Source organism: Saimiri boliviensis, chromosome 12 (genome assembly GCF_048565385.1).
Source record: "Saimiri boliviensis isolate mSaiBol1 chromosome 12, mSaiBol1.pri, whole genome shotgun sequence".
Lineage (NCBI taxonomy): Eukaryota > Metazoa > Chordata > Mammalia > Primates > Cebidae > Saimiri > Saimiri boliviensis.
Window position 1 is genome coordinate 111038590 of NC_133460.1, and position 14596 is coordinate 111053185.

The window sequence follows — 14596 nt, forward strand, 5'->3', positions numbered from 1 at the left end:
CTTCCTAGGCTCTAGTATCCTCTGTTCTACTTTTTACTTCTATAAGCTCAATTTTTTTTTTGCTTCTGCCTGTGAGTGAGAACATGTGGTGTTTAACTCTCTGTTCCTGTTGTATTTCACTTAATGTCCTCCAATTCCATCCATGTTGTTGGGAATGACAAGATACAATTTTTTTATGGCTGAATTGTATTCCATTATATAAGTATACCACATTTTTTGGTATCCATTTGTTGTTGGACGTCTCTTGATTTTCTTTATTCATTCATGTTGGATATCTAGGTTGATTGCATATCTTGGGTCTTATAAATAGTGCTGCAAGAAACTTGGGATCACAGATGCCTTTGATATACTGATACCCTTTTCTTTAGATAAATGTCCAGTGGTAGGATTGCTGGATTCCACAAATAAAAAAGTGGTGGTTTTATTTGTGCTTTTTTTTAGGAACCTTCATACTGTTGTCTATAATGGCATTTCCACCAAGTGTCTAAGAATTCCGTTATCTCTGCGCTTCACCAGCATTTGTTCCTTTTTTGTCTTCTTGATGCTAACTGTCCTAACTGGGGTAAGGTGATACCTCATTGTGGTTTGGTTTGCATTTTCCTGGGCAGCTTTTTTATAGACAATCAGGAGACTGAACAGAGGTGATGGCTTTACTTTTTCAGATCTCTGGTAAGGCCACAGCTTCATGAGGCACAGTATAAGGCGTTAATTTTTTATTTTAGGGAAATGGTCCACTCACTCTGGGCTGCTGCTGACTCTCCTAGGGAAAAAAAAAAAAAAAAAAAAAAAAAAAAAAAAAAAAAAAAAAAAAAAAAAAAAAAAAAAAAAAAAAAAAAAAACAACCCCAAAAACCAAAACACCATCCAAAGAAAGAACCTGGCCTTGCTTTGTCTCTGCCTCCTTTCCCGCTTCACAGCTCACACAGCATGTCTAGCTTCTACACTAGAGTCTGCTGTCCAGGGCTGAGAAATTCATGTGGACCTGAAGATGCCCGTCTGCAGCCAGGCCATTGTGAAAGGAAGATGGACTCCACCAGGGGCAATGTAGTAGGCATTCAGCCCACCACCCAGAGGGAGGCTGGTGCCACCCTTGCCGGCATATGAATGGAACGCCATGACCCTGTTCTCCATGGAGTTGTTCCCAGACCCTGACAGATCAGTAAAATGAAGAAGCAAAACTGAGTGATCAGCAGAAGGGCTGCCATCTTTGTAGTACGTCAGGTGAAGACATCTTAAATGCAGATGGCACTTGTCATCTGTGTCCTTCTTAAAGAAGACAAGAAGTCCTTGCCCTCACCCCCTAAGAAGGGGCAACTGTGAAAGGTCAAACAATCAGAATAAAGAATAGCCTCTCACATTGCATACTTTTGGATTCATTTGAAAAAATTACCTGCAGGGTTCTTATTTTTCTCATATCACTCAAGAATTGGGAACTTGGAACTTGTTGGGGTTTAGGTGCCTGCTGCAGAAACCCATGTTCCAGCTGCCTTAAAGACTGAATCAGTGAACCACAAAATACCACTTTCAGGTTGCTTTTCATACATCTCCTTGTACTAATTTCCTATTCCTGCTGTTGATAAATTACCACAAACTTGGAGGCTAAAAAATGAGATTCAGAGTCCTAAAATGCAGGTGTCAGCCCGGCTGGGCTCCACGGGGCTGTGGGGGAGACGGCGCTTTCTCACCCCTTCCAGCTTCCAGAGGCCACTGTGTTCCTCCGCTGGTTTTCCCTCTTTCTTGCATCTCTTTGACCTCTTCTCCTTCTCTCTCTCACCCTCCTGTCTTCCTCATGATTACATTGGGCCCACCTGGATGACCCAGGATTAACCTTCATCTCAAGATTCTAAACTTTTGTTTGTTTGTTTGTTTGTTTGTTTTGAGACAGAGTCTTGCTCTATTGGCCAGGCTGGAGAACAGTGGCGTGATCATGACTCACTGCAACCTCTGCCTTCCAGGTTCAGGCAATTCTCCTGCCTGAGCCTCTCAAGTAGCAGGGATTACAGGTGCGCACCACCAGGCCTGGCTATCTTTTTTTGTATTTTTAATAGAGACAGGGTTTCTCCATGATGGCCAGGCTGGTCTCGAACTTCTGGCCTCAAGTGATCTGCCCATCTTGGCCTCCCAAAAAGTAATCCCCACAAAGTTCTGGGATTACAGGCATGAGCCACCTCTCCTGGCCAAGATCCTGAATTTAATCACCCTTGCAGGGCCCCGGTGGCTGTGGAAGGTGAGGGATAGGCCTTTGGTAGTTGTCTTTGGAGGGCTGTTACTCAGTCTGCATCCTTAAGCTCTTCTCTCCTCCTCCCTTGTGAAGCACCCTTACAAAGCTGTCTTTTAATTTGTCTTATCTGTGGGATTATTTAATCATGAATCCTCAAATGAACAAATGGCTAGGGGCTGGACAGCCAGTGGCGATCTTGACTGGGCTGCTTGATTTGGAACCAGGTATATAACCCCTGAGGCTCGTTTTCTCCTTACCTACAAAATCATGGGTTGTCTGGCTCATTTCTTAGTTAAATTTGAAGTTTCCATATTCGTGTATGAGATTTTAATCACTGCTTTCCACCGTCTGCTTTAGGGATTGGGGAATAGGGTATTTAGAGGGGAAACAGGAAGGAAGGAATTATGTGTATGTGCTTTACAAATTCACATGTGCCTGAATGTATTTACCCTTGATGTGCTCATTTTATTTCATTTTTATGATTTTTGACATTTTTATTTTTTCCCACATCAAGAACAGAATAGGCGTGCCTGCGGGGCCGGGATGCTGTTCAGAACTGTGATAAATGGGCCAGGCACGGTGGCTCACACCTGTAATCCCAGCACTTTGGGAGGCCAAGGCGGGCAGATCATGAGGTCAGGAGATCGAGACCATCCTGGCTAATACCATGAAACCCTGCCTCTGGAAAAAAAAAAAAAAAAAAAAAAAAGTAAAAACAACAACAACAACAAAGAAGAACTGCAATAAATGCATTTATGGTTCCTGAAGGTTTGAGAATACTGTCATGCTGAGCTGAGGAAGTCCAGCATATGCCCTGAGCTACCTTCACCTGACACAGTTATTTCTTCTTAAAGAGTTGCTGTAAAATGCTAAATAAACTTAATAACTACTAATAACCATTTTTGTCAGTTAAGGACACTTAAATTTTATGAATTTTGGTGAAAATATAGGAAAATACCTGAGGGATAGAATTTTCAATCTCATACATATGGCTTTTGATACTGTAGAATTTTTGTGCACATGTCGCAATGTGCTTGCTTTGGCTTTCTAAAAAGAATTCAGGTAGCAATCGATGTTTTGATAGCAGGGAAAAAATACAACCAAAATAAAGGCCTTCACCATTGCCTGAGTGTTCACCGTGGACCCTATTAGGCCAGATTCAACAGGGGCATCATTTTCCCTAAGACCCAAAACACGCACAATCCTATCCTTATTTCGGTCATTGAAAACCTGAAGATAGAGCAGCTTGTTTGCTGGGGGACAGGCACACAGGTACTCGGGGAGAGGTGCTGTCCTTCCCACTTCAGCTGTCTGTAGAGACTGTGAACGGGAACACCACAGGGGTTCTATGGGCCCAAAATTCTGGACTTTACAGCTTGAGGTGCAGCTGAGGCAGCTGGGGCTTGTGGAGGCCGTTCCTTGCACAGATAAATACCATCCTGTTCTCGGAGGTGTGAGCAAGGAGACGTTGGAAGGGGGTGGCTCTGCTCACTGGTGGCTTTTCCTTTAGGAAAACATGTCCCCCTTTAGGGGACTTCTTAACACTCACATCTGAAAGAAGACTGGCTCACACAGAATAAGAGACGGGAAGCTTTGCCTGGTGCCAGGGATGTTTGGAGTAGTAGAGTTAAGAGATCAAACACGGACTTGGGTCTGGCTTTTGTGTCGAGGTGCCCCGGTGGGAAGACCCAGCTGGTGGTGGACGAGAAGTTGGTACTCAAGGGTGTGGATGGACTGGCTTCTTTCCTTCGGTGGAAGCAAGGGCCCAGGGAAGGGAGTGTGTGGTGGGAGGGCACAGTGGCCCACGCTTTCCAGAGGAGTTTGCACGTGACATGGTTTCATTTTGTGACATGGTTTCATTTTAGAGAATTTCAGAGGTGTGCCACAAGGAAGATGCCTTTTGTGTATAGTCTCGCCTGGCTGGGCTGTGCAGGATGGATGCGTGAGAGCTTTGATCGGGGATTTTGGAGATGAGTTTTATGTTGAATGCTATATCCTTACAGGTAGAGGCCAGTGGGTAGGAGGAACATTTATATATATATATATTAAACTAAGAGTGGGCTAGTTGAATACTTTTTGAGCCTCAAACACTTTGTAACATCCTTTTCACACCAGTGACTGCTGCCTTTATTCCATAATGCATGAGCAAAAGTGTGGTTTGAATTTAATGGTATGACTTTTTAGGGGCTTGTGGAGGAGGAGTTTGATCATTTTGCAAAATAGGAGCAGCTTTATGTCAGGATAAACATGGGATTTCAGACGTTTCTTGCTGATCATTGTCAGTTTTAGGGATTTCTTCTAACATAGGACATATTTTTGTCTACTGGGATTGTGATGTATTCCATCGGCTTAATATCAACATTTCTGCATGATAATTTTTTTGTTAATTTCCAAAGAATATGCGGTCCATGTACAATTGATTCATGGGAAGATAAAAAGAATCTACTAGTGTAAATAAAAGATAGTATTGAAGTGGCAATCAAAACGCTGTTAATGATGTCTTCTTACCTCACTTAAGATCATCTGGTGTCGTGGGTAGTTATGAATTTCTCCTCCTTAAACTAATGACCCTATATATTTGTCTGAAAGAAAAGGCAGCTTCTGTGGGTGTCAGAGAGGATGATCCAAGCGGCGACTGAATGTATTTCAATGTTAAAAACAACAGCATTAAAACGAGCCAACACGAGTCAGCACGGTCACTGCTATCTTGAGTATTACTAATATGTTTCCCTTTTTTTTTCATTACAGCTTTTTATAACTATGATGCCAGAGGAGCAGATGAACTGTCTTTACAGATCGGAGACACTGTGCACATCTTAGAGACATATGAAGGTGCGTATGCATCTTGGTATCTTTTATATGTTCGGGCAGATGGCACATCTTCCCAGTGCCTGCTGGGCAAAGCATGCCTCTGTTACAGATGCATAGACAGTCATGCTCCCTTCTCAGGCCCACTTTCTTGCAGATGGATACTGTTTCAGGTAAGGGTACTAGTGAGGCCATGTGTTGTTTAAATGATGCTTTATTAAAGTGAACTTAAAACTAAAATTCCTTCCCCTTCACCTTTTTTTTTTGAGACAGAGACTCGCTCTGTCGACCAGGCTGGAGTGCAGTGGTGCAGTCTCGGCTCACTGCAACCTCTACCTCCTGGATTCAAGCAATCCTTCTGCCTCAGCCTCCCGAGTAGCTGGGACTATATGTGTGCATCACCACGTCCAGCTAATTTTTGTATTTTTAGTAGAGACGGGGTTTCACCATATTGGCCAGGTTAGTCTCAAACTCCTGACCTCATGATCTGCCTGCCTCGGCCTCTCAAATTGCTGGGATTACAGGCATGAGCCACTGCGCCGTCCTAAAATTCCCATTTTTAAACTTGTTGGCTCGTTGTAAAGCTTTTTGTTTGTTTGTTTTGAGACAAGTCTCGCTCTGTCACCCAGGGTGGAATGTGGTGGCCCTATCTCAGCTCACTGCAACCTCCACCTCCTGGGTACCAGTGATTCTTGTGCCTTAGCCTCCTGAGTAGATGGGATTACATGTGCCTGCCACCGTGCCTGGTTAATTTTTTTTGTATTTTTAGTAGAGACGGCTTTTCACCATGTTGGTCAGGCTGGTCTCGAACTCCTGACCTCAACTGATCTGCCCACCTCAGCCTCCCAAAGTGCTGGGATTACAAGCATGGTCCACTCTGCCCGGCTAAGTGTGTGTAAATCTTGTTTGTTAACAATTGACCACTTGATAAAAAGTATGTTTAAGATATTTTAGTTTACTTCATTGTTTTGTTTTGTTTTTTTTGCGACAGGGTCTTGCTCTGTCACGTGGGTTGAAGTACAGTGGCACGATCACAGCTCACTGCAGGCAGCCTCCACCTCTTAGGCTCAAGCAGTCCTCCCACTTCAGCCTCCCAAGTAGCTGGGTCTACAGGTGCTTGCTACCACCATCAGCTAATTTTTATATGTTTTGTAAAGACAGGGTTTCATCATGTTGCCCAGGCTGGTCCTGAATTCCTGAGCTCAAGTGATTTGCCTGCCTCAGCCTCTCAGAGTGCTGAGATTACAGGCATGAGCCACTGCGCCGTCCTAAAATTCCCATTTTTAAACTTGTTGGCTCCTTGTAAAGCTTTTTGTTTGTTTGTTACAGGTGTGAGCCACCATGCCCAGCCTGCTTCACTGTTTTGATGTGTTTGATGGCAACTGAAATTTTTTCCTTTAATGTTTTCACTTAGATTTGTTAGCAGCATGTCTCAGAGAAACTACAACATCTTATTTCCTTTCGTTTTTTTTTTTTAAACCTGTAATTCCCATTTTCTTGGGCTGAACAGAGATTTATGACAGTTACATGGGATGCCGTCCAATGAAGCAATTTTTTTTTTTTTTTTTTTGAGACAGAGTTTCATTCTTGTTGCCCAGGCTGGAGTGCAATGGTGTGATCTCAGCTCACTACAACCTCCTTCTTCTAGGTTCAAGTGATTCTCCTGTTTTAGCCTCCCGAGTAGCTGGAATTACAGGCATGCACCATCACGTTCAGCTAATTCTGTATTTTTAGTAGAGATGGGGTTTCTCAGTGTTGGTCAGGCTGATCTTGAACTCCCGGTCTCAGGTGATCCGCCTGCCTCAGCCTCCCAAAGTGCTGGGATTACAGGTGTGAGCCACCTCGCCCAACCTGAAGCAATTGTTGTAATTATCCAATAAACTGTTGGTTACAGTGGTTTTCCAGTGTCCTTGGCTTTTCAGAAAATTTGTTTTCACATTTCATGTCTTGCAAATAATTTGAGCAGGCCATAATTCATTTTATGCTGCAGTTATTGTTGCATAGAAGGGAAGAAATGATGGGCTTGATTTTTTTAAAGACTGCTCCGATCTGGAGGTTTTGTAAGATTGTGTTTTGTAAGACTGTGTTGTCTTATTTCATTGGCTTAATTTCGTGCTTGAAAGGGTGGTTCCCATATAGCATATGAATAAAAAGGATAATTTCAGTAGCAAAATTGCCTTTTCACCAGGTTTAAGAAAACCCTTCCACGTGTGTGGTGGGGGGTGAGAGGGGAAATCGAAGACATCCTGTAGTAATCAACCAATTGCACTTCTAACTTGACCCTTGAAATCCACTTTGCAAGGAATGAAGTAGTGCTAAGCTTTCCTGCTGGAGGCAAACTGTGACCAGCTCCTGGTAGACTCCTCTGAGAGACACAGACCTATTAACATAGCCATGTTCACGGCCATTATTCCCCCATCTGTTGCACGCTGTACCTTCGCTGAAAAAGTCCTATCTGAAAAGAAAATCGGCCTTAGGGGCCTCTGCCTGGAAGCCAGTGCAGCTCTGCAAAACCAGCCCGAGTCCTTCAGTGGATGAAAAGTTGTGATGGGTCTTCTGCTTGTTTTCCGTGTTTACAGCTGACAGCTGTGTTCCCTTATCTCCTCAGTATGCATTGCCAGTGCCTGAGAGGAGACAGAGAGAAATTAAGTAGAGGTTAGGGATCAAACAGCTCATCTCAGCCACTTTTTGGATCTGAAGGGAATGGCTTTTGTATCTTTTTTAACTTTTGCTGCCACTCAGTTGAAGTTGAAATCTTGGTTAATAAACACTGGGCAGTGATGTCATTCCTGAATAGTTAATGATTTCCTGTGGCCCCTGGGCATGTGGGGACTGCAATTTCTTGTTTTTTTCCTTCATAATCGGAATGTATGTATGTGTGGTGTTTTGTTTTTGGTTGTTTTTTTTTTTTTTTTTTTTTTTTTTGAGACCATGTCTTGCTATGCCGTCCAGGCTGGAGTATGGTGGCGTGATCTCAGCTCACTACAACTTCCACCTCCCGAGTTCAAGGAATTCTCCTGCCTCAGCCTCCCAGGTAGCTGGGACTACAGGTGCCTGCCACCATGCCTGGCTGAGGAATGTGTTTTTTAAACAATGAGATCCTCAGGCATGTCAGTGGTTCTTTGTTTTGTTTTGTTTTGTTTTTTTGAACTCGAGTCTTCCTCTGTTGCCCAGGCTGGAGTACTGTGTCGCGATCTCAGCTCACTGCAATCTCTGCCTCCCGGGTTCAAGGGATTCTCCTGCCTCAGTCTCCTGAGTGGCTGGGACTACAGGCACCCGCCACCACACCCGGCTAAGGAATGTGCTTTTTAAACAGTGGAATCCTCAGACATGTCATGGTCCTTGTAATACATGTAACTTCAAAAATATCTGATTGCAGGCATTTGACTTTTTGACATCATGATAAGGGATCCACAGTGAACGTTAATTTTCTGAGCTAGTCAATCTTTCTAGATTCTGATTAAAATATTTCAGTCGTTGTAAAGACTCTTTAGCATAAAATGAATTTCCATTCCTTGACAACTAACTTTTTGGTTTTAATCTGAATCTAATCAGAGAAATACATTTGGAAAACTGTTAATAGTTTTGACTTTGAGAAGTGTGCTGACTTTTTGTCATTAAATAGAAAGGGAATAATGTACTTTTATTTGTTTTCCAATTTCTTCCTCTCGTTTTCTCTAAATTTCATGACTTGTATTAGAGTCTGGGATTTTCTTTTTCTTTCCTTGGCTCTCCTTTTCATCTAAGACAGTTTTTCTGTTTAGCAAGTTTGATCATCTTTTTCTCTCTGATCCTTTCCAGGATATTACAGAACTTGCTCCAGAGGATATAATTTCTAGATGATCACTGTTTATTTTAAGGTTCAAAGACTGAATTTACCTTCAGCTTATGGTTAATTTCTCTTTCTTGGGCACACGAAGGCTCACAGCACAGAACAAACAAAATGAACTTTCTAGCTCATGGTGGAAGTGGGAAGAGCTTTGAGAGGTCATTCATGCAGGCCTCCCTTTAAACAGTGTCCTGGATCAACCAGAGAGGTGAGGCCAGGTCCCCAGTGTTGATTGAGTGACTCTTGTGTGGTCAAGGGTGTGCCAATCCTGCTGTCGGCTTCTTTCAATAGGGTCCCCAGGGCGAGATGCTGTACCAGAAGGAAGCTGCAGGCATTGACCAAAGATTAGCAAATTGTCCTTTTGATTCAGCCACATTCAAACTTAATTTATTCAATTCTTTTTTTTTTTTTTTTTTTTTTTTGAGATGGAATCTGGCTCTGGTGCCCAGGCTGGAGTGTAGTAGCACGACCTTGGCTCACTGCAACTTCCACCTCCTGAGTTCAAGCAATTCTCCCTGTGTCAGCCTCTCAAGAAGCTGAGATTACAGGCGCCCTCCACCACACCCAGCTAATTTTTGTATTTTTAGTAGAGACAGGGTTTCCCCATATTGGCCAGGCTGGTCTCAAACTCCTGACCTCAGGTGATCTGCCTGCTTTGGCCTCCCAAAGTGCTGGAATTACAGGTATGAACCACCTCTCCTGGCCTTGTTCAAATCTTTAAAAGGAATAATGATACATTTTCGTCTAAAATAACTAGACCGCCATTTTTCTGTGCTGGACTGTGCTTTCCCTGAGTTTGGGACCTGTGTCTTGCCTATATTTGCCTGTTCCCTGGGTGGATGTCTCTTTTTTTGAGCAGGTTGGTTGACTACCTGGAGGCCACTTGCAAGCCCTGCCAGGCAGAAGTGAATTCTGCTATGATAGCTGTGAGTCTTTCTACTCCCAGCCTCATCCCCTCTTTGCTGTTCCCCAGAGCAGCCAGATAATCATTTTGTTCTGTTCTCTCACTCTCCTGTGCAAAACCTCTGCCAGGACACCCTCTCTCCTTCAGGCTGAACTCTGTCATGCAGCAGTTTGCGGGGTGACCCCTGCTCATCTTAGGGCCCTTCCAGTTTCTGAGCTCATGGAGGGCAGAGATTGGATCGAATCTGTTTCTGTATTTGTGCTACCCAGTGTGGTCTCTGGCACATGATATGTGTGCTCACTTAGTTGAAGAAATAGTGCATGCCAAAAATCCTGGAGAGAAAAACCATCGGTTTTCATTTTGCTTAGGAAGGCCATTAGAAGAGGAATCGACCATCTATGAACATTTAAGTAAAGACGCAAAACTCCTTGCCTTTATGCCTACTGCTTGGCCCTTCTTCTCCCCACTCCCATAGAGAACCTTTCCACCATGTTCGAGGTGGACTCTTGTTTGCCTGTGTTGTTGTGCTGCCTGGTATGCATGTGTGTCTAACGGATGTAAGTGTGTGGTTATAGTCTTGTTCTGTTTCTTATTTTCCCCGGTGCTCCATTTAAGATACACTGTGCTCTCCGTTTCCCTTTAGTCTGTGGCTCTAACTGCATGGTGTACAAAGCTTATGTTTTGCTAACTGCGTAGCCCACCAGTAATGAGTACTCAGGACGTCCCCACTTCCCACCACCCGAGATCATGCTGCCCTGAACATCCCGTGTCTGTCTCACTCTGCAGGGCACACAGATGTCTTGGGGCTGCATTCCCAGGAGGGGGTGGCTGGATCTCTGGTGTGGAGATGGAGACTTTGGATAAGCAGGGCCTGCTGCTCCCAGGCTGGCTGCTGCAGTCCACACTGCTGCCCACGGTGACCAGGGGCTTCTTGGATACTGCGGTGTTCTGCTTCTGCCACTCTTTACTGTGCACTTTCCATTTCTCAGATTATTATGAAACTGAAGGATCTCTTCATACATGTGGAGGTCTTATGGGTTTCTTCTGTACATAGTTTGTAAACTTTTCTCTTTTTTTTTTTTGAAACAGAGTCTCGCTCTGTCACCCAGGCTGGAGTGCGTGGCATGATCTTGGCTCACTGCAACCTCTGCCTCCCTGGTTCAAGTGATTCTCCTGCCTCAGCCTCCCAAGTAGCTGGGATTACAGGTGCCCAATACTATGCCTGGCCAATTTTTGTATTTTTAGTAGAGACGGGGTTTTGCTGTGTCGGCCAGGTTGGTCTTGGAACGCTGGACCTCAGGTGATCCCCTTCCTCGGCCGCCCAGAACGCCAGGATTACAGGAGTGAGCCATTGCTCCCAGCTTCATTTTCTTACTATTCTTACTTACTATCTTTTTTTGTTTGTTTGTTTCTGCATTATTTCCTCGTATATTCTAAGACATTAATCTTAGTTTCAGAAAAGAAAGAGCATGTTAATATTGAAAATGCAGGAAGACTATCACAGGATAACGGACAGTCGTTGATATTGAGTACACGGCTTTGAATAACGCATTCCACTGACCTTTCCTTTTCCTTTCTGCTGTGTGAACACCGTGTCTTAGATGGGCGTTGATACTGGGCCTGCTTATCGAAACCGCTGAACTCGACAATATGGCTATCGGGAGATAATCGTTCAAATGCATGGCTGAAATCTAGGCATTTTTGTATCTGAGGTTCACTCTAATCAATCTGTTGACTCTCCATGGTCAAGACAGTGAAATGAGTTCAATTCGTCATAACTGGGTCTTCTGCTCATCTTAACACCATCACCATCTTATGATATTGATTATGGTTCATAATCATCCTCTTCATCCCTGGTTGTTAAAATGTTCATCTTTTGAGAGTGGTGGAGGCCCGTGGCTGCAACGGTGGCCTGCTTTCATCTGTCTGAACTTGCTCTGTAACTCATACATCTTTGGTTTCTGAGGTTTGGCTTACTAATAGTGTAAAGAAACCCAATATTTGGTTATTCTCTGGGAATTTATCCAGCTTACATTTTCCAAGTACACTCTGTCACTCTGTGACAGAGTCCTTTTGTTCCTGTGGGGCAGAGTTGGGATTTGTCTTTCAGCTTTTATTTTATTTTATTTTAACTTATTTAGAGATAGAGTCTTGCTCTGTCACCCAGGCTGGAGTGCAGTGGCATGATCTCAGCTCACTGCAACCTCTGCCTCTCTGGGTCAAGCAATTCTCTTGCCTCAGCCTCCTGAGTAGCTGGGATTACAGGCGTTCGCCACCATGCTCAGGTAATTTTTATATTGAGATGGAGTTTCACCATGTCAGCCAGGCTGGTCTCGAGCTCCTGACCTCAAGTGATCCACCTGCCTTGGCCTTCCAGAGTGCTAGGATTATAGGCATGAGCCACTGACCTGGCCTCTTTGAGCTTTTGCTTTCCAGAAGCTAGATGGCCTGGAGCGAATTCAGAATGTTTGGGATTAAAAAACCATCCATCAAACGTCACAAATAGTGGGGTGCTTGGAGACTGGATACTGACTGTAGACCCTGGGGTCTTTGCAGGGCAGTTTCTGTCCTAAGCGTTACAGGGGTGCCAGGCGTGTGGCTGGGTCTGGTCCCTTGTTGAAGGGACTCTTCTCTTTGGTATCCGTGGCATGCGGATGGTTGGATCTTTCTGCTGTTAGTCTCTTTGTCTCACCACTTGGAAGGAGGGAGAGGTGAAGCCTGGGCCAAACCCAAAGAGGCAGGTGTGCCCTGTGCTTGGCCCTGGAGCTTCCTGTGGGTTGAAGCCTGTGTCGTTGCTACAGAAGTACTTCGTGAGGTTGTGGCTGCTCCAGGAGAAAGTGCCCTGTCTTGAAGCAGGAGGAAGTCATCTCTCAACGGGTTTTCTCTTGCAGGCCAGTAAGATGCTGGTATGTGCCCTTGGAGAGATCTTGGTCTAAATCAGGCAGAGGGAGAGCTAAGAAAATATATACACAAGGAGCCTACTCAGGGCCCGTGGTTGAAAGGATAAGTCTTCCCCTTGAAACTGTGTATCTGAACTTCAAATGCTGCTTCTGAGCCATGTGAGACAACGGAGGGGAAGGCGTGCAGGCCCACATACTAAGGTTGCCAGCTAGGCTCCGGGTGCACCATTGAAATGCTCTCTGGGAAACCATGTAGTGTATCTCCAAAGCCTTAGGCTCATTGAAAATGCTGGTGACAAACTGACCTCACTGGTTCTGCCAGGCAGTGAGTTGTACACATTATGAATGTATTGTGAGGACCCTAATACGTCTCTTTGTACTAACTGTTTTCAATTTGTGTTTGTTTAGGGTGGTACCGAGGTTACACCTTAAGAAAAAAGTCTAAGAAGGTAAGTCGTTCTTCTTAAACGCAGTGCATGTCTCTTCGTAAATCAAACCTTGAGAGGAAATCAATTCCATCTCATTTGTGTCTGAGAGTTTTACTTCTATATCTCTTTCTCTGAATTTAAAAAAATAATATGGGTAGGGGTGTGAACAACCTTGGGTTGTTTTCTTCTGAACAATATGTGTACATAGAATTCTAGCTTCGCTGGGCATGGTGGCTCACACCTGTAATCCCAGCACTTTGGCAGGCTGAGGCGGGCAGATCATGAGGTCAGGAGTTCAAGACCAGCCTGGTCAAGAGACCGACCTGGCTAATATGGTGAAACACCGTCTCTACTAAAAATACAAAAATTAGCTGGGTGTAGTGGTGGGCGCCTGTAGTCTCAGCTACTCGGGAGGCTAAGGCAGAAGAAATGCTTCAACCCGGGAGGTGGAGGTTGTAGTGACCTGAGATCATGCCATTGCACTCCAGCCTGGGTGACAGAGTGAGACTCTGACTCAAAAAAAAAAAAAAATTGTAGCTTCGTCTCTGTGAGTGAATTGCTGGGATGTGATATAGTGTTGGCCTGTTGTCTTCTGTTCCTGATAAAATTTTGTGTCCTTTTTAGGCTTGTGTATGTCAGAGAATGATCTGAGTAAAGTGACTTAAAGAAAAAAATTATTGCTGAGAGTTGTCAACCTTATGTTGTCCTTAGTAATAGTTTGGCAAATTTGCAAAGCTCATGCATGCTCTTTCCCTCTGGCGTGTAACTGTTTCGCACTGTCGTCGAGCTGCGAAGATAGGAGTTGTGCTCTCCTAAAGCGGTTTGCATGAGTGGTTGTTTGAATTTCTGAAACTCAGACATGTAATTACCCCTTGGGCCATTGTGGTGGGCACTCCCATATGCAATTCTGTTGTGGCTTTAACATTCTTAGCTTCACAGAACCTAATTATAGCTCTTCTGTTTTATTCTATGACATTATGATTTTGAAGTAACCTCTATTCTAAGCTGTGGTTGGGCAGGCCATGTTAACAGATAGGTTTTAATATCTAATTATGCTTGACTGATGGTTCATTTTACTTTTGTGTCCTAAATTTGCCTCTCATTATCTCCTCATTGGGCTGGACTCTGGATTGTGATGTGAGCCTGTAATAAGGCCTCCAAAGTCAAGTGGGCCAAGTGCCAGGGCCTTCCCACTCTGCCCTCCCCAGAGCCCCTAACCCAGGCTTTGCTGAGCAGGTCAGAGTGGGTCATCCTCTCGCAGAAGCAGCACTTGGGAAGGGTACAGGCTGGTCCCCGTGGCAACCCTCCTATGGCATCGTCCTGTCTGACGTGAGAGACACTGTTAGGATATCAGTGAGCCAGATCAGCAAATTGGGAGCAGGACCCCTCACCTCCACCTTGCCAACCTCAGGGCTACAGGTCTCTACACATCCAGTGACCTACAGCCTTGACGTCTGGACAAGATTGATTTCAACCAAGTGGATGGTGGAAGAGATTTCTCCAAGGA

General features: G+C 44.4%; 1 protein-coding gene across 3 annotated transcripts in view; it reads left to right on the forward strand.

Annotated features, from left to right (window-relative positions):
- Positions 1-14596, forward strand: part of DOCK1 (dedicator of cytokinesis 1) — a 535347-nt gene that overhangs the window by 50630 nt on the left and 470121 nt on the right. For all 3 annotated transcript variants that reach the window (XM_039465108.2, XM_039465109.2, XM_074383077.1), the window contains exons 2-3: positions 4969-5052; positions 13070-13110. In XM_039465108.2, coding sequence (XP_039321042.1) covers positions 4969-5052; positions 13070-13110 — 125 coding nt within the window. The remainder of the gene's footprint in view (positions 1-4968; positions 5053-13069; positions 13111-14596) is intronic.